Genomic DNA, 21,637 nt, shown 5'->3' with positions numbered 1-21,637 from the left:
TTTTTTTCAAACTGAGCTTTTGTACTGGCATACTTTTGCACATCTTGCACTAATGTACAGTTAATGTCTCTAATTTTATTTTTTCATAAATTGTTTATATTTCTACATTAATGCTCATAGTTTTCATAGCTTAGTTTCTTTATATTCATGCTTCTCATTTCATAACTTTCTCTCTTTCACTTTCTTATCTTACCTACAATGTAATTCTTATCTTACCTAACAATGTTTTACTGTCATTCCTAAGCACCAGTACACCAAGACAAATTCCTTGTACATGTAAACACGGTACTTGCCAATAAAGATGATTCTATCTTCTATTCATATGTTTAACTTAATAATGCAATACCAATTTGACTTGTAGGCTTAAATAAAATAATGTTTGAATGTCAGTATGTTTGTCCTTGATTTTAACCAACAATGCCCAAGTTGCTTTAGTTCATGCCTAAAGTACTAAGGCCTGGTTTCACAGACAAGGCTTAGATTGAGCCAGGATTAGGCCTTTTCAATTAGGGTATTTAAGTGGCTTTAATAAATGTACCCTAGAAAAAAAAAAAAACCTTACTGGTGTGCATTTTGAGACAAATACTGACATATTTTAATATAAGTCAGTGCAAGTTACTTTCAGTTAAAACAGCTCAAACATGCATTTTAATCTGGGACTATCTTAAGCCTTGTCCATGAAACCGGGGATGAGAGAATAACAGTCATTAGTGATGCATCAATAAGCAATTTTAATATTATGAGTATTATAGTTTTCTAAGGCTGTTTTCAGTTTAAAATGAATTTATTGTTCTACATCTCTATAGGACAAAACAGTAGCTCTAGGTGTCGTCTTTAGTGCAGAAACCAAAGTAATAACACCTAGGTGCTGTCATTGACAGCAGACTCTAGGTGGCACACCAGACAGCCTTTGTGTTCTGTTTCCCCCCAAAAGACTTCTACACTTTTTCTGGGACTGCAATTAAGAGCTGCACTGCCTGTGTACTCTTGTTTTGCACACTCTCAGAAAAAAATTGTACAAAAGCTGTCACTGGTCACTTTTAAAAAGGTTTGAATATGTACTATTAAGGTACTAATAAGTACCCTTTAGGTACTCTTTAGGCACAAAGGTGTACCTTTTGAAACGTTCCCGCCCCAGTGACAGCTTTGTACCTTTTCCTTACGAGAGTGTATATGTATATGAATGCAAATGCACATTTGCAACACATTGTACTACCTTATTAGTTTTGAAATATTCAAGCAGAACTATTGACTTTGTAGAAAATCTAACAAAGAAATCCTTCTACATTTCAATCAGTTTGCTCCCATTTTTTATTCCTAAGTGAATGATAAACCAACAAACACACAAGTCAGGTGTGGGGACACAAACACATTTAGACACACCGATTCGAGAAAACATGCAGACAGATAAAGAAACACACACACAGCCCTCCTCGCTCCTTGTCTATAAATACCCTCTCTTCAGTGATGGCTGTCAGGGCCTGTAACCTTGGCTTCTCCACTAGTGCATTGATTTATGGTGGGGCTAGATTGAACTGACCTTGCACTTGGTCTCAAGCAGTATAAGTAATGGTGGGTCATCAGCGCTGAAACTGGCAGCCATCTTAGGCAGGGCTCGTCTGTTGCTTTTGTCTCTATTTCTCGGTGTAGCCTCTACCCCGGGCATTGCCAAATGGACATGAGTGGCCCCCTGCTTTTGTGGCCATCATATAGAGAGAGTGAGATAAAGGCTTAACTGCAGTAAGGATCAGGCGGCGGTCAGCAGTAGCTCGCTTTAATTTCATGCCTAATTTCTCCCTGTGCTCAAAGAATTGATCTCTTTCCTCTGTCTCCCTAACCTCGGCCTGGCTGTCGGGAGCTCCAGCCGGACGGGGGCGAGGTAGGGGCCAGACTGTGGTCATCCATCACACACCTCCCTAGCCCTGGATTCACAGCTCTGCTCTGAGCAGGGCCCAAGTGATGAAAGCTAAGCTACAAAATGAGCTTATTAGATCATCATAAACTCAACAGGCCAGATTCATCAAACGAGCACACGTTGCTCAGCGAAATTCATTCTCTTGACACAGAATGAATCACAAACCAGCATTTCCTGATAAACATTTGCATGCAAAATACTCATATTTGACAAACATACACAAGCATACAGAAGAGAGGCTCAATGATCACGTAGAGCATTTCAGTGGTTTCTCGTAGCTTTGCTAAATGTCTGGTAGAGCAAGTGCTTGCAACGCCAAGGTCATGGGTTGATTCTCAGGGGATGCATGCACTATATATAAAGTGCATGCATTCACAGTAAATTCACTGTATGTTGCTTTACATAAAAATATTTGCCAATTGCAGCTTTACAGCAATTTTTCAAACCAAAATACTAAATGAATGGTCTTCAAAACTTCCTCTTTTGTTTTTGTAGTAATGAAACTCTAATTTAAGTAAATAAATAGCAACTCTTTTATGTGTACTGTATTCAAAAAGCAATCAAAAAGACAAAGTTTGATCCAATCACAAGCAAAGTCTTTTTTGGATCAACAATATGTTTAATTTAATAATTCAATTAGTTTAATAATGCAAAAATTTGACAGTAGTTGTAAATTATATAATAAGAATAATGAATAAAATAAAAAATAAAAATAAAAATAAAATTTAAAAAATGGTTTGAACCACAACTATTTCCTATGTTGGTAAAAATATATATTGAAATATTTTAATTTAATAACCCAACTCCAATTTGACACTACTCTTAAAAAAAAAAAAAAAAAAAAAAAAAAAAAAAAAAAATATATATATATATATATATATATATATATACACACACACACACACACACACACACAGTATAAAACAATTAAAAAAAAAAAAATCATTAAAAAGACAAGGTTTAAGCCAATGACAATCACTTGTCTGTCATTTGTCAATCAAAACAAAACACTAGGTTTAATACAATAAAGTCAAATACTTAAAGTAAAACTTTAAGTATTTTTTAAGTAAAAAAAAAGGTTGGTTACATCCCCCTTTTTATGTCAGTAAGATTTGAAGGTTCTGTCAAAATGACAAAATGGCTCCCCTCTGGCTGCACAGCTCAGACGAAAACTACAAGCTTGGCACAATAAAACCTCCTATATCATTCAATGAATCCTCAGGTCACAGAGGAGCCATGGAGGCCTCTCTGGAGGATGAGTTGATGGACAGTACCTTCTTTTATAGGTCAGTCTACAATTTTCAGATGCAGCCACACAGGCTTCCAGATCTGATATTGTCACCAGCATGAACGTGACCTAGTTACAAACGTTCAAATCAGCCACAATCAAATATAGGCCTATCAATTCTGAGGTCAATCTAATGTGATCGCAAAACGATCAGGAGCATCTTTTTATAAGGTGAGTGAAACCACCTCAGTGTCGTTCTCCACCTAATCTTCAAAAAGTCCTTTAGGAGCATAACAAGCATTCAGTGGTAATGAAATCAGTGGGCACACAGACATCAGTGAAGAATGACGCACTCGGAGCCCACCACTGACACACAGTCAATCCTTATTTACTTAATTGCATGGCAAGCAGCTCACATGGAGCTATTTGTCTCTCTGTCTGTCCCACTGTTTGTCAGGACGTTTCATCACTGGCTGGGTTTGCGTCTCCGCTCCCATCTGTGCCCGTCTGTATGCGGGAGCTGGCAGTGAGACAGCGCTCCCCATCACCGGCAGCGCAGTCTGCATCCCCATCTTCCAGCCATAAATCCTGAAATAACGGAATGCAAGAGCATTCGCTCCAGACTGCGCTGCCACGAGTGAGAGAGAAAGAATGCGTAGCAGCTGAAGAGAGAGAGAGGAAAGAAAGAGTAAAAGAACGAGAGAACGCCTTTGGCTTCTCAGATCCAATTAGTCGGTTGTGTGTAGTCGCTTCTCTCTCCCTCCTTCTCCTCGCCATCTTAATTGGAAGCCGGAGAGACCAGTCGAAATCGCATTAACAGAGGTCCTGACAGAGAGGACCATCAATCTTTTTTTATTACGGTGTAATGGGGGTTCTTGGGAGCCGCAATTCGATTTGTCACTGGCCTCGTTCGCTGATAACAGGCATTTGTCATCACTTTCCCTCGCCTTAATGTTATCATCTCGGGCTTGACAGCTGCCTCCATCCAGGGAGTCCCAGCGACACAGCACATCCGTCAACATAATATTTCCACGGCCAAGGGGACTGCTACAGCAATAAGCCACATTAAAGCACTTATGAGAAGAAAATCTGTTGTCATTAATTAAAATGTTGGAGCGAGCAGCAGGTCTTCTGTGTGAGGGTACTGTGTGTGTTTGTTTCTTTATGAGGTGACAGTGGGAGTGGGAGTGTTGAAATATTCTCCCGCTTCCTGCCATTGTCATTATGACAAAATGTCTTGCTCGAAAGTGGGTATTCTGCTATCACATCTTGACAGATTCATACGGTGCATGCATATTGGCGCATTTTGCTACTAAATGTATGGTTTAATGTCTAACAAATGTATTCAGAACACTGAAGAGGATCATATGCCTATAAATACTGCATACCTTCACAATCACTTGCTGTAGACACCTTGATTGTCTTCCTCTTCCAGACAGCAGGGGGCAGAGTTGAGCCTGTGACAGGTGTTGGGCCGACAGTAGATTCCTCTGCTGCTAATTAGACCAGCATCCTCTCCTCCTGCTGACCTACAGGACACAGACACTCATTCCATCAGGGGAGTCAATTCACAGTGAAATATGAGCTGCCGTATTTAGAGCTGCATTGGGTGGGTGACGATTTAAGAGTGACTTTATTCTACAAAACTAGATTCAGCGGGCATTATTATCCGTGCTCCCTCTCTCCAATCAGTGAAAATCAGTACATTTGAGCCAAAATGTCAGTGCTACCTGCAGTCGGTGGTGCCGGTTCTTCAATGTCTTGTCCGTAGAAAATACTGAAGTTCTGCCTTGTGGGAAATAAAACAGATCTGGACCAACAGAGCCATGGTGGGCCCGGACCACCCAATCATCAGCTTGTCCCACCGTGACTGACTGACTGACAGACAGACAGACAGACAGACAGACAGACAGACAGACAGACAGACAGACAGACAGACAGACAGACAGATGATTGACAACAGACAGAGACAAATAGACAAATAGATAGATAGACGATTGAACGACAGACCGACAGAGAGACAGATAGATGATTGAACAACAGACAGACAGACAGAAAGATAGATGATTGACAACAGACAGAGACAAACAGACAAATAGATAGATAGATAGACGATTGAACGACAGACAGACAGATAGATGATTGAACAACAGACTGATAGAGAGAGATAGATGATTGAATAACAGACAGACAGATGATTGAACGACAGAAAGACAGACAAATAGATAGACAGACGATTGGACGACAGACAGACGATTGACGGATGTCTGAATGACAGATAGACAGTTAGATAACTGAACGACAGATGGACGATTGAATGACAGACAGATAGATAGACAGATGATTGAATGACAGATGGACGACTGAATGACAGACAGACAGACAGATGATTGAATGACAGATGGACGATTGAATGACAGACAGATAGATAGACAGATCACTGAATGACAGATGGACGATTGAATGACAGACAGATAGATAGACAGATGACTGAACGACAGACAGACAGATAGATATCAGAGATTAATCAGAGATATAAAACTTTAGTTTCAGTTGTATACAAATACTATACACTATATATATAACATTAAAATAAAGCATTACATTATACATAAAACATTAAAATGACATTTGAATTAAAAATAGCAGAAAATTGTTTAGTAGAACAGAATAAAAATAAGTATGATGTATTTCAATACATTGCTGCCTTGCCGGCACTGTAATTTCTCTTAAAATGACTTGGGACAGTACAGCTGTGCACAATGGCCCATCGAGATCCTGTTTAACCAGTGACCTTGAGCTCGGTGTTTGAAGACTGACCAAACAGAAAGCCAGACACAATTCAGCTCACAATTTCTCTTCTTGGAGCGGGAGACGCAGGCGTATGATATCATTAGTTTGTGTGGGTCTCTTCTGGGGAGATCTGGAGAGGCTCACACAGATGGAGAGCACCGCCCAGGGGCTTGATAGACCCGAGAAACCCATTCATACTCGCACAGGCCTGGGATAACAGAGAAAAGACAACACTATCCATGCACAAAGCTCTCTACATAGTTACATATCCATAATCTGATACATACCTTAAATGCAGTAATGCAGTACCCTCCAAGAGTACTGTATTAAAGGTGTATCTGAATATAAACTGCCATACAGCTGTTTGGTATCCATAGGGGAAGGTGAGAGACTCTTCTCTTTAATTAAGCATTAAATCTGCCTCTTCAGTGAGTTAATGAAGCTCTTCTCTGACTGGCAACGGCACTCTTTGGCAGAAACCAATGGTGTCTTTACTTAGATCCTGCTTTGTAAGCTTTTTTTCACTCCGCACCCTGATGTTCTCAATAAATGGGTTTCCACAGGCTCATTTAAAACACTTTTATTTGGTGTGTTATAAAGTTTTGAATACTATAAAAATATTTTTAGTACATGTGAGATCAAATGTAGTTATATCCATATAAATTTGATTGAAACTCAGATATAATATAGATAATATACAAGATAAAATATGTGGTCCCACTTTATATTAAGTGGCCTTAACTACTATGTACTTATATTTAAATGAATCATTTGATACAATGCACTTATTGTGTACATACATGTTTTTACATTGTACTTCTATTTTAAAAACACCTGCATGTAATTACATCTGTAATTAATTTCTGTAATTACATTTATAATTACACTGTTGACCCATCCCTTACACCTTACCCCTACCCATACCACCAAAGCTTTCCCTAACCTTACCCGTAACCCACCTCAATAGCAGCAAGTGTTTTGCAATTCAATATGAACCCAATAAGTACATTGTACAAATTTTTTGATGTAAGTACATAGTAGTTAAGGCCACTTAATATAAAGTGGGACCAAATAAGGATATATCCTTAATATATATTACCTTAATACACTACCCTTCAAAAGTTTGGGTTATGTAAGATTGTTTAATGTTTTTGACAGAAGTCTCTTTTCATCAAGTCGTAACGTTTTCATAACTTTAATATTTTAAATATTTCATGTTTTGACAAATCTGAATTTTCAGCCATTAATCCAGTCTTCAGTGTCACATGATCCTTCAGAAATAATTCTAATATGCTCATTTGGTGCTCAAGTAACCTTTCTTATTATTATCAATGTTGAAAACAGTTATTTTTGTGGAAACTGTAATTAATTATTTTCAGGATACTTTGATGAATGCAAAGTTCAAAAGAACAGAATTTATTTAAAACAGAAATCTTTTGTAGCATTATAAATGTGTTTATTGTCACTTTTTATTAATTTAATGCATCCTTGCTGAATAAAAATATTAATTTCTTTATAAAAACCTTACTGACCTTAAATTTTTGAATGGTAGTGTGTACATACTAATACAAATTTACAGCTGTAGCAGTATTGAAAATGTCTGTGAATGAAATACAACATTATTAAAACAAAGTTATATGTAAATAAAATACCTGCACAAGTTTGATCTCAGTGTATTTAAAGTCACTACAGCAGTCTCTGATGAGGTGGTTTGTTAGCACCCGAGCATTACTAAATGATCCAATGCCATTTAATGCTCACAATGTGTGCAAGAGATCACTGTCAACTATTATATATATATATATTATATATATATATATATATATATATATATATACACTCTTATGTTATAAATAACGATAAACATATGTATAAGGCCTATATACATTAAGAAATTTCATAACGAACATGATAAATAATCTAGTTTGTGATTTCAAAACAAGTTCTCAAAAACAATATACATGTTGCAATACATGTATATGGCACTGTCCTTGCACACAAGGTATCACAAAGCTCAGGGTGCTTAAGCATCATTGAAAAAACTAAATCTGATTCTGATCCGATTCTGAAAACTAATTTCAGCTCAGGTTTTGTTATAAGCAGGAATGGTCCTTCTTGCAGTCTGAGCCCATTGCACACAAAAGTAATATTCGCTAGCTGCTTAACCATGCCTTTCAGTCAGGCTTTTATTGCATTGATGATAGTCGATATGATTCTGGAGTTGATCTAACCCCTAAACTTTTCATATGCATTGTTTGCTTTTCATCTAAGTTCAAGGACAGGAAGAAGAGCTGTCGAATTCAAGCGAACCATTCTCAAGTGAGCCATATCCATTCATCTTTTTCAGTTTGAGCTGGTCCGGGTGAGTGAGGGCCTGGCTCTCTTCCACAGCCTCTTTAGTAGCAAACATCTGACTAATCTCTACAAACGTCTTATTTTTAGTTTCAGGAATAACAAAGTACACGTAGATGGCCACTGCCAGACACACGGAACAGAACACCAGATAGCAGTAGGACCCAGCAGACATCTGTAGCAGAGAAATAGGATGGAACGCAAACTAAGTTATTCCTTTTTAAAACAGCTGAATTAAATGAAGATGATTGAATTTCACACTGATTGACTTTGACAAATGTGTTCAACACGCAAGGAGACATCCATCCTGGAAAACCCTTTTCTGATTATACGCTGTGTACCTTTAGCTTTAACTGCACTGTACGATACCTGAAGGAACGGAAAGATGAAGCCGATGGTGAAGTTCGACATCCAGTTAAGAGACCCTCCCACGGTGTATGCGGCAGGACGATGGGATTGCTTGAAGAGCTCAGCCGTGATCAGGAACGGAACACCCGCTAAAAAAAAAAGACACATCCGTATTAATGGCATATCGTGATGCCATGTTTATTTTTCATGTTTAATCACCAACCTACATCTCAGAGAAAAAGTGCTGTGAAACCTAGAACTGTCATATTTTTTAGCCTAATAAAATGCATAAAAGCATAATATTATGAATGCACTTTTATGCACATGCATGTACGTACTGCTCTTCTGTAGTGCAACAGTTCTTGGAGGGAGGATAATAAACTAGCTTTATGAAGAGCTCGTTATCTCAATATGCAGGAAGCAGAGATTGTTCCACTGCTTAAGTTCTAATCCCTTTTGGTTACAAGTGAAAAATAAGGAGGCACAAGGTGTTATTTCAAATGTAATGAATTCAGGAACAAGCCAAGCGATGGCTTCATTATTTGTGCGTGATAATTGCAGCAGGAGGCGTGCTGCAGTTAAATTGATAAGGAACTCTGCTTGTAATTCATTGTTCATGCAAGATTTTGTCTTAAAAAGCCATATTCATCATTGTTTATGAACAATGAGCCATAAAAAATCCTAATTAAAGACGTAATTACACCGATTGAGACTGGGGCCTGAGAATGAATTATAGATTTTGGAGTTAGGTTGGATAATGCATCAACTCAGTAAAGCACTTGTAGTCTCATTCATCACTGTAGCAGAGCTACTCCTCTCTGCTCTTATTGTGCGCATAAACTATGAGTCTGATGCTCATGCAGCACTAATAGAGGGAAGTACACACTTTAACTTTCATACTTTGATCTTTGAAACTCTTTAAAATGTCAATATCTTCTCAACAGTAGAATTTATGATCACTATATCAATTTAATGCAATTCAGTCTAGATATAATACATTTCTAAGATATCTGTACTCTATTATATATTCTTCCTAAGAATTACCCAATATTTCACTATTAAAAAATGTGCCATAATATATTTATGTATACTAATAACTAATAAACTCAATAAATCTGTATTGGAACAATGTAGCTTCTGATTGTGCGCTTACAGAAAAATAAGTTAAATTGTTATGTAACATCCAAGTTAGTTTTGTTTTTTAAAATATAATTTCAATCTAAATTATTTTAAAAACGTTATGAAAAATATGTAAAATACAATGTACAAAAAAAACTCTTAATGGGTTAATAATGTTAGATAGCATTATTCCTAGTGAATTTTTGGTGAACAATGTTTATTAAATATTTAATGTTCATTGAAATAAATAAATAACATAAATAATAAATATGTTTAGCATTTTTCTATAAATATAAAATATTAAATATAATAAAAGCATACTCTTTAAACTACTTATTTCTGAAAGATTGAAAGTCTTTACACTATTCTGAACAGATAAAATGTAAACATATGGAAAGTATGGACAAAATATAATTTATTTTACACTTTACAATAAAGTTTCATTAGTTAACATGAACTAAGAATTAACAATACTTCTACAGCATTTATTAATTTTAGTTAATGTTAATTTCAACATTTACTAATACATTATTAAAATCAAATAGTATTTGTTAACATTAGTTAATGCACTGTGAACTAACATGAACAATGAACAGCTGGATTTTTATTGACTAACATAAACAAAGATTAATAAATTAAGTAAAAAATGTATTGCTTATTGTAAGTTCATGTTAGTTAATACATTAACTAATGTTAACAAATGATACCTTATTGTAAAATGTTACCAAATAAATATATATGACAACACCATCTAATTCTTATATTGAGGTCTAAGTTCTTGCTTTTCAAAATTCTTCCCCCAGGTGTCGCTATTTCACTATTTGAAGACGTCATCTGGGAATTCAGGGTCAAAGAGCAGACTACTACTCATCCAATTGAAGCAGTGCTTTACTGAATGTGTCTGAGCATGACTTAAAGTGATGTAGCCATGCAGATTACTTTATATGAAGATCAAAAGAAGAAGAAAGGGAGAGAGACACAAAAAAGTTCACCTGGCCCGATACAGAATCCAGCGATTATCCCAACCACACACCCCACACTCACATATTTCATGAAAGGCACATGTGTCTGAAAAGATGATAATAGTAAATGGTAATTAAATGATGTAAAGATGATAAAAGTGTGATCATTCACAATCATATGCAAAAAAATGACACTCTCACTTGTCCAAGTATTTGCCAACAGTTAATTCAATGGGTAGTGCAATTTAAATTTAGTATTTTAGTATTTTAACTTTATTAACTATATTTCACTTACTTGAAGAATGAGAGACAGTGTTATCCCAGCACAACACATTCCCATGACACCAAAACCTCCAATTATCAATGGCCTTCGCCCAAGACGCTCAATGGTGAAACACTGAAAGAAAAACAAGAGATGCAATGTGGATGTTCACAATACGCACTTCCTTTTTGTCTTGATCGGATTAATCAGTAACTGCTGTCTTGAAAGGATGGCTTTTGGTGCTTTTTTGAAAGCAAATGTCATAAAAGCATAAAGTGGAACCTTGTTTTTTCATTAAATGCTGCTAAAATTGAGTGCTAAAGCTGTGCACTGTTGACTTAAAGGCGGGTGAAGCTGACATAAGAATGAATAGCTGTAATTTTATAACCAATCTCTAGCCTTCCTCTCGTGTGCCATTCGCCTCCCGAGTGAGGGCCAATTGACACTGACAGCAATGAGTTCTTCTGACTAACAGTGTGCCTCTTTCTCTCCGGTTGCTGCTGCTGCATCACTAAATCCTGGCTAAGCGACGCAACTGGGAGAGAGAGAGACTGTATCTGGCCTTCATTACAGCTCTGAGATGTGACCCAAAGAAGGAGGCGGCAAAAACAAGACACATCAGTCTCTCTAACGTTCATCTTATACAGTGTTTTTTATGAGTGTCACAGCAGAAAAATACACAACGTGAGCTTGGAAAGATTGAGGGCAAAGCTAAATGAAAATGATTGAGATATGAAAAGACGTTCTTTCTCAAATGTAGCAACTCTAGTGTAGTAATAGACCAAGTGATGTCTAATAAACTATTTCGTGTCACTATATAACCTTGTCAAATAGTCTTTTACCACCATCAATAATTGAAACAGACAATTTTCACATTCGACTCTGTGAATGCATCGGTAGAATAAGAAAACTTACCCCTATGGGGCCTACAACAATCTCTATAGCTCCAGTTCTTACAGTGGTGTACTATTTCTAATCATTCTTAAAACAAAATAAATTTACACGAGAAGCAAAATTGCACAAGATATTAAGTGATTGTTATATGATATAAGATTGATAAGAATATGCTGATTTAAGTTTATATAGTGATGCAGGTATGACATCACTTTGTAGGCCAAAACGCAGAAACGAGTTAGCATTTTAGCACTTCCGGTTCCATCGTGATGAAGTCAATGTTTTTTTTTTTTTTAAATGGGAATTTGGTTAAATGACTGAAATAAGGTCTGTGGTGAATGCAAGCTCAAGAAACTTTCACATTTTATTCTACGACATAAAATACACCAGTATTACCCCAACCGTAATTTTTTTAAGCTGTTACGTGTCTTGAAAAAGGCGGTTGCTAAATACTAACAAGTGGCTAAATGGACTACAGAGGCAGTCGGGGAGATTAAACGTCATCACGCCGAACAGGTAAGCTCAGTCCGTTTTCACAGCCTCATTATGCTTAGAATAGTTTAGAAGTGCACAATTATAACTTAAACTTTATGGAAAAAATGTTTTTATATAAAAACTGAAAGGGTTGTCGGAAGCTTATTGGTGGTGACGTTGAACTCGTGAGACTGTGGTGTAGTTTTTTTATAGCCTACCTTTAGCTTTTTACTTCTGGCATCTGCATTTAGGCTTAAAAAATTCATAAAAGTTGTGTTTATCTGTGAAAATTACCTTGATGGACAAAACATGCAAGTATCATAAACTTTTGTTGATCACAGAGCTTGTTTTTGCCTATGGAAAAATCCTATTGGGTTTTTGTCGAGGGAACCAGCGTGATGCCAACTACCGACTGGCCTACAAAGTGACGTCATACCTGCACCACTCTATTTTATCCCTTTGGTTCTTTGTTTGTTTTAAGCAAAAAAAAAAAAATTTTTTTATTAAGATACTAACAATATATTTTGTTAGATTAATGCTTAAAACAATACAAAAAATGGCAATGGGATATGAAAAAAATAAACAACTTTAAGGATGTTTACCATTTTTTTGTCAAATCTTGTGAAGTAACAAACCAAGTGATGTCTAATAAACTATTTTGCATCACTATATGAATATGAAATTCATATAAATATGAGAATATGAAAACTCACCCCTATGAGGCCTGCAACGATCTCTATAGCTCCAGTTCCTACAGTGGTGTACTGGATCTCAGGGGCGGGGATTCCAGCGTTCTCAAAGATGTCGTTGGTGTAAAACCAGATCTGGGGAGAACATGAGAGGGTAAGTGGAAGGATAGTGATTTTGGCTTGTACAGGTGGCATATCGTGACTGCGAGCGGTTACGGCGTACAACACTTCAGATTCAATTTGAGAGCTGGAGGGCTGTGTGTGAGGTTAGGCAGGGGGGTAATCAGAGAGAACACAGACGGTTTGAGAGCTGCTGGGACTGTAGAGGACACACACGGCCTGCCTCTCTCCTGCTGCTCATGCTGAAGTCAGCCAAGACTCACCACCTGTCAGCCCCATTTACACTGAATACACACACAGACGCTCACAGGGTCACCTGCCACCTTAGGGCCCTACAGTCAATGTCATTTAATATTCAAATTTGATATCAAAACCCCATAGGGCAAGCATGGATAGTCCTACTTGGATTTGACATCAGCACCTCAAGACTATTTTCGGGAATTAAGGTTACTATGAATTTGCAAAAGAGTCTCTGAGAGTTTTTAAGTAGTTAAAAAGACGATTACTGACCTTTCAGCTTTGTAGCCATATAAAAATGTAAGGAAATTATGTTCTGTTGTCCAGCAAGCAAAACTTTTATTTTATTTTATAATAACCTCTGTAAATGCCAGGCTAACTGAATAATGCAAGTCACACACATTGTCATGTTCTGGAACTCCTCAAAAAAATGTGACGCTAGATTTCTTTTTTTCAGAATCAGTGGAATGAATATCAATGTCTGTAAATGAATTAAAGTGATAAATCGCCACTGGGATAATAGCTTCTTTTTTTCTCTTTTTTTGCCTTTGTTTTAAAATTAGACTAGATGAACAATGACGAAAATAGAAATTGCGATTTGACAAAGTCCAGATGGAACCTGCAAACTTTTTTTCCGCATTTTCTCCACTTATTTTGGGACATAATCTGTGGAATTCTGCAGAATCTGATGTGCTAACAGAGCTGAGAGTACTGCACTGTTTCGGTAACAAAGCAGAGTCAAATTAGCAAACATTAAATGAATGATTTAGTGAACAAAAAGCAAGGAGTGAGGAATATGTACTTTTTGAATTCTGGGCACACAGATTCTGTGTGGGCCTGGTAATGAGCTCTCCATCAGTCTTTATCCTCATTATTACATGAAGAATTAGTCTGCCACCAACAACATTTCAGGACAATAGTACAAGACATTTCTAATGAAAAAAAATTAAAATCTAATAATTCTACAGCATGTCACACATTAAATGTGATGCTAGAAAGCTTTGCACAGTTCCTTTGGGTGAAGATCTTCAATAGCACATTGTGTTTTTGCTAAGATCCATCAGAATTCTTATTCATAACCCTGATTCTGATCATAATACAGATACCATATAAAAGAGCAATGCAGAGGCAAGTTTAAAGGGATGGTGTCAGCTAACAGGTCTAACTTCAACACTATACCATCAAACTACTACTGAGAATAAAGCTATCCTTTTCTGGAATCACAAGCTAATTGTTAAATTGTTAGCTCTAAATGGGGATGTTTATAGATCAAAAAAGATTTGCCAAATCACCATAATCACCATCTTAACGATGTAACAATTAAAAAATACATCTAATTTGCTTGAATAATAGCTTATATTTATTGCTGTAGCAGGGTAGTGGAAATTAGATTCCATAAACACTTTGAAAAAAAAAGAAAAAAAAAAAAAGACTAATTTGTTAAGCTCTGATGAATAAAGAGTGAGGTTTCTGTCAGCTCTGTCCTCTTAATCATCTGAATAATTAATCTGAAGTTAAGCAAGCTATTTCAAAAAGGTAATTCCCCTTCCTGATGAAGAAAGAAATGAGAATTCTTTAGCCACTTTAAAGAGTTAGTTCACCCAAAAATGAAATTTCTGTCATTAATTACTCACCCTCATGACGTCCCAAACCCGTAAGACCTACGTTCATCTTCGGAACACAAATTATCGGAACATAAAAGATATTTTTGATGAAATCTGAGAGATTTTTTTAATCGCCCATAAAAAAGGCTGAACTTTAGTTTCCTGCTTTCTATTTGATGCTGGAAGAAATTTTGTGAGGCTTTAGAAGCTAAATACTCGCCATACCCAGATCCCATCGCTGTTCACAATGTTCATATCATCACCTTTCTATTACAAAGAACGAGCAGGTACAACAAGCAATCTCAAATCATGCAGTGTAGTCAGCTCTATATGTTAACCAGGATTTTAACCTTACCGCATCAATGCCAGACAGCTGCATACCGATGTTGATGACCACAACAGACAGGACCTGCCAGCGAACAGTGTGGTCCAGTAGCAGTTGCCAGACAGACACGGTCTCCACTGAGGACAGAGAGCGTTGCTCCTCCTGCATCTCCTCTATCTCTGCCTGGATGTTACATTTGGCTCTGTACCATTTCAAGGCTGCACCAACAAAGAGAACACAAGCTATTGGTTTAATGTTCATCTATATCAGGGGTCAGCAAAGATTTTAACATGAGGTGCTTTTTTTTTTAATCACTGTGCCATAATCCCCGTGACACCACGCTACCACATACCCAACTTAAGCATGACCCATGAACTCAATAAAACAAATAACACATACTGTAATACTTCTCTCATGGCAATGATCACCCTCCTACATGTCAATGAAAAAATGTGTGTCTATACTGCAAAATAATAATTTCTTAAAGTGAAATAAAAATTTAAGTTTTTTGGCTTTTAGTATGTATATGTTAGCCTTAAGGTTATCTATAAGCTAGTGTGCTCCAAAACAATGACAAAATTTGCCTTTAGAATATATAAGCGTTCAAAACTTACAGACTCGCCAATATGGATCAACAGTTTCATACAGTGTAAACATGCCTTCCACTGGAGCAAATTAAGTCTGGATTCGCATTAGTGTCATGCAAACCGCCGCAGCGCGCACAGAGTTTGCTCCTATCCAGAGACATGATAGCGCAGAGTGGATCATATGCGTGATTCAGCGCAGACCACAAAACGTATCAGACCCATTTGAATTCTACACAGAATGCCATATTTTAAAGCGATTGAGGAGATTAAGAGGGAAAGCGGTTAGATGTCCCACCCTGTCTTCCTGTTTTAGTGGAAATTAAGTGAACTCATTGAATAACGCTGCACGTTTAAAGGCACTTAATTGGGCCTTTAACTAGTATTTTGTCTTGTTTTCCAGTAAAAATATCTAATCACTCTTAAAACAAAATAAATTTACTCGAGAAGCAAAATTGCACAAGATATTAAGACTATCAGAATGTATTAATATATACTACAAGCATTTTTTTTTTTTTCTTTTTTTTTCATACTATGGAGGTCAGTGGGGCCCATCAACTGTTTGGTTGCCCATATTCTTCAAAATATCTTTCTTTGTGTTCAGCAGAAGAAAGAAAATTATACAGGTTTGGAACTACTTGAGAGCGAGTAAATGATGACAGAATTTTCATTTTTGGGTGAACTATCACTTTAAGTTTATTTTATCCCATTGTTCTTTTTTTAAGCAAAATGTTTTTTTATGAATATATTTAATATATTTTATTAGATTTATGCTTAAAAAACGCCAGTGTGGTAATAAGAATAAACTTAATTAGTTTTAAGGATATTTACAAATGTTTACGGAAAATCAAGACAAAAATATAGCATATCTATTGCATATACTGTTTTATTTTTAAAAATTCATGGTAGGTTTGATGGTTGAATAGGATTACGCCATCAATAGAGAGATTCATCTTTAGAAATATACCTAAAATATTTCAAATTCTTACTCAAAATCATTTCTCTCACCAGTGATAGTGGCATGAACATTGTGCTTCTCAATCAACAGGTAGCGTGGACTTTCTGGAAACCACGGTAACAGCATCAGCTGGATAAAGGTAGGGACAACAACAAGAGAAAGAAACAGTGGCCAGTGCTCCTCCTGTCAATCAAAAAAGCACAAATTGAAACACAAATATTGAGCTCTATTTCATAACTTGTATGAAAATGCAACTGTATGATGTTAAATAGATTACTGAAGTTAAGTTCGCTGTTGTACCTTCCCCAGAAGTTCATGCAGGCCCAAGACTTGAGCTGAGAAAACCCCAGCGCAAATGAAAATGCTGGGCATGAGCCCCAGGAAGCCTCTCAGGTTTTTAGGAGCAATCTCTCCCAGGTACATGGGCACCACGCTAAGAGAGATACCTGGAAGATGGAGATGAGAAAAGCATATCAGAGTCCATTCATGTCTTACTTCGCTATACCTGCTTTTTTCAGTTGGGACATACCTGAATGTATTCCTGTGACAAAACGACCAAAGATGACCATTTCGGGCGAGCCGCAGATCCTGCTGAACCCCATGAGAGACGCTGCTAAGAACACCAGTACAGTGGAGTTGACCACTGTTCCTTTCCTGCAAAAGTGAACACTGTGAAGTCCAGCTCTGCCACTGCTCATTAAGCTAGGACAGTCATGCTCGATATCCGGCCACCTGGGAGTTTAACTATCAAAACCAGATAACTGATGTTCCATGACAGTGCTGCTGGGTGAAATAGCTGCATTCCTTGATTAGTTCTATCAAGTTGTAAACTTTCCCCCTGATTTACAGACGGCTGCACCGTGTTCTGCGTTATGATCACCTTACTGCTATAAAACATTTTGCTGGACTGAAATTGATTAGAACAATAAATAGGGTCATGAATCATCGTCTTTCATTTGCATTTAAATGTCTGCAGTCAAATCTTGTGGCGCCACTCATAGACACTCAGAACAGACTAGACAGGAGGACTTTCAGAGTCCTTGGAGAGCACAAAATAGAAGTGTAAGCTATGGAATAGAAAGTGGTTAATTAAACAGTTTTGTCACTATACAATAATACTACATGCTGCTAATAATACTAAATTCCGGCTGTGGTCATTTAAAGGAACAGTTTTCCTAAAAATGGGGGGGAGGGGGGGTTTGAATAATGTACTAATAACTCTTTTTCATGCAATTACAATTGACGCCATTCAAGCTTCAGAAAGGACACAAAAGCATCATAAAGTATCATAAAAGAGGTCCAAGACAGAGCTATTGTTGGGCATCAGAAGATTTGGAATACAAGTCACATGGACCACTTTTATGATACTTTAATTGTGCTTTTGTCTTATTTTTTAACCTTTTTTAACAATACGGTATATTCTCTATTCACTGTAACTGCAACCAGTATGTTATTGAAAATTAATTTATAGTGTTCCATGGAAGTAAGTAAGTCATCCAACATGAGGTTGAGTAAATGATGATAGCATTTTTATTTTTGGTTGAACTAATCAGGAACAAATATGTTCAGAGCCTAGTGGACCAAACAAAATGTCTGCTCTTTTCCAGAGTACAAACAAGGCCATTTACAAGGCAAAGGCAAAGTCGTTCAGTGCAGTCAGAGAGGTCAGATGGGGTGACAGATGAGGAAGAATATACCTCGGTGGCCTTGACACTCAGAGGAATTTCTGGTAGAGTGACCACACCATGCCAGATGTTATGGGTCTCCTCCTGACTTACCTTCCAAATTTGGTGACCAGCGTGCCCACCATCAAAGAGCCGACCAGGCCTCCAATCGCAAACACAGAAACGGTGAGAGAATACATGAGTGTCAGGGCCTCCTCGTTTAGTCCAGTTCCATTACGACTTACCACTGTACGGTTATAGAATTCTTTAATGTACTGTGAGTGACAGGGAAATAGACAGAGAAAGAGAAAGAAATTAAAATAGTTCACCCAAAAATACTGTTAGCATTTACTCTTCATCATACTGTTGAAAACTTTTAGGCTTCCTTTTATTCAGTGGAATTTTTGAACAATATTTTGGTCTGTTCCATGTATTGTAAGTAAAAATTGAATTTTAAAGTTTAAAAAAAAACAAACAAAAAAAAACACTAAGTGCTCGAAGAAAGCAAGTATATTTCCAACGTTGTGAGAGTGATTTTATTCTTGGGTGAATTATTCTGTAAATCATTTTTTTAACACATATAGCACTGTCAGATTCAATTCATGTATACACAGAAAGGTATCATGAACAGCTATTCCAAATTACAACAACTTTTTATATTTTAAGCTCCTGTTCAGGGAGACACACCTATCTACATGGACTTACAAGCATCTGTCTCGTGACAATTTCTTCTCTGTTTCTTTCTATTTCACTCACTCTCTTCTCTGCCTGTACTTTAAGGTCACAGTCTAATTTAATTTCAGTTTATCTATCTTTTCATTTCCATTCCAAATTCATTTAAGTTGGAACACTGCAATACCATTTAAAAGACTTGGGAGAACTCCTAACATAGTCTTTCAATTTTCTCAACAATAGATTCAACTGAGTTTACCAAACATCTGGATTACTGATAATATTCATTGAGCTTCTGCTTTAAAAAAAAAAAAAAAAAAAAAAATTCAGCTGGATTTTTTTGGATTTCTATGTTTGCTCTTCATTAGCACATGATGTTCCAAGAAAAACAGAACAAAACAAAGCCACTTAAGTAGGGTATATAACAGCCAGTCAGGAGACCAGACAGGAAAATTTAAATATTTTCATCATTAACAGGCTAATGGGGCAGGGCAAATAGGTCCCTACTTATATACATGAAGAGCTGCTAGAGGCAACCACTGCAGCACAAAATGCCTGACAAGCCAAGATGAACAAATAACATCTGAGTCATCTACAAAAAATGAAAATAAGGCTTCAACACTTTGTTTCTTTAAGTTTATGGAGAAAGACTAAGAATAACTTTCTCTTTTTGTCCCATGTCCTTATGCTGGGCAAATCCCCGCTCTCTGGTTAAAATTATGATTTATGTATTATATTCAAATGTAATATATAAATATTATATATTAAAATATACATACATTTATTTATACTATCCCACAATTTTTTGAATTCACATTTCACACACTACAACAAGAATGTCTAGAATGCATAGAATCGTGTTAAAGCAACATTCTCTGAGATCTTGCATCAGTAGAGCCTCTGTTCAGGCCACTATGTTTTTTCTGTCCCCGAGCCTGACGTGCATCTCTCTACTGGAAGCCACTTTTTTGTGATGAACAGAAAAGTACTGGCTATGTTGTCGACTGATTACTTGTTCTGATGAGCAGTTTTGGCAATCGAGGTACTGGGTATGTCAATGAGCTCTTACCCCAGCAGGAGAGTTGACCACAGCTAAGTTATATCCATAGAGCATTGAGCTACCAAAGGAGGTGAGGAAAGCCACTGCCAGCAGAGATGAGGTAAGATGCTATTAAAAAGAAATGAGCAAATATGAATGGCCTGTGAGCTGTAATTTTTCTCACTTTTTTCTTAAAGCAGCAAGCTATCTCTGTTGTTTCTTTTTTACCCCCCTTTCTTTTAGCATTGAATGAAACTATGAGCACATGTAGACCTGATGTCATAAAATCACATTCAGAAATAGTCTTGTTTTGGAAGAACTAAATCAGAAATGAATCAAATATTGACATAATACAGATACATAATGCTTATTACACAAAAAACAGGTTTACATTTATATGCCCATTAATGTGTGTCGGACAGGTAGAGTATTGTGGCACACATTAAATATACGTTTAAACATATTTAGTTTTATAAACACATATATTTAATTTTATAAAGATTCTATTCTATTCTGGTGATCTTAAAATGTTGAAGCAATAGCATAAGTCAGATGAGGAGAGAATAGCTTTCTCATAGTGTGACTTCAGTGGTCGTTACACTTCAGATCATGAGTGGAAAACTTAATTTGTTCCACTAAGTGGTCAGATACAGTTGCTTATGTATAGTCCTACACGTGAGGGAAGATGCTGAGAAAATGTCTTGTGACATTAACTTAATGCCTTTTCTTTTTTCTAAACACCATTTCTTACAAAATAAAAATGTGACATTAAATATTACTGATATTACAATACCTTTTAAAAACTATTATTACAAAACCTTCATCAACCAAACTTCAACCGCCTACTAAAATTAAACTTTAATAAAGTAGCCTAGGCTAGCCTACCATTTGAGACATTATTCATTTTTAAACTAACTACTTCTGAAGATCTATATATGGCAATCAATAGTATGGTTTAATAGGATGATAAGACAATATAGAACGAAAACAAATAAGTTACAAAACAAACTCATATTTATGACAAAAATGACACAATTTTATTAGCAATAAAATAGTCTACTTACCGACGTTATTTTGCCTGGACTCGTAATTAACACTTCTTCGGCCATTTTAAAGTTATTTACAGGCTACAAGACTTCTTGAGATAAACCGTGCGAGTTAAGTTTAAGTTTAGTTAGTTACTACTGGCCGTCTTGTGGTGCTACCGGCTTCTCCACCGACTTCATCTTGGACGTGAGGGTGTGGTCATAGCAGACATGAGGGTGTGGTCACACTGGATTGACAGCCAAAACATCGTATGATTGACAGCGAGGTGGCCTCTCATCTCATCAGTCCTGTCCTGCACGCGCGCTTATCGCGCTGCACTTCCGACCAAGGCGCGCGTCTCTTAACAAGGCC

At 36.7% G+C, this 21,637-nt stretch overlaps 1 protein-coding gene across 1 annotated transcript; it reads right to left on the bottom strand.

Moving 5' to 3' along the window:
• Positions 1–6,556: 6,556 nt before the first annotated feature.
• On the bottom strand, positions 6,557–21,604 carry slc2a15a (solute carrier family 2 member 15a). The gene is made up of 12 exons (XM_051918136.1): positions 21,304–21,604; positions 20,270–20,368; positions 18,643–18,803; positions 17,394–17,518; positions 17,165–17,310; positions 16,915–17,047; positions 15,353–15,540; positions 13,061–13,171; positions 11,013–11,114; positions 10,748–10,823; positions 8,658–8,785; positions 6,557–8,463 (listed from the first exon to the last, which is right to left on the bottom strand). The coding sequence occupies exons 1-12, from the start codon at positions 21,346–21,348 to the stop codon at positions 8,209–8,211; spliced, it is 1,569 nt and encodes a 522-aa protein (XP_051774096.1). The 5' UTR covers positions 21,349–21,604; the 3' UTR covers positions 6,557–8,208.
• Positions 21,605–21,637: the final 33 nt, after the last annotated feature.

Source organism: Ctenopharyngodon idella, chromosome 13 (genome assembly GCF_019924925.1).
Source record: "Ctenopharyngodon idella isolate HZGC_01 chromosome 13, HZGC01, whole genome shotgun sequence".
In the NCBI taxonomy this organism is placed as follows: Eukaryota; Metazoa; Chordata; class Actinopteri; order Cypriniformes; family Xenocyprididae; genus Ctenopharyngodon; species Ctenopharyngodon idella.
This window is presented reverse-complemented; position numbering and strand designations above follow the sequence as displayed.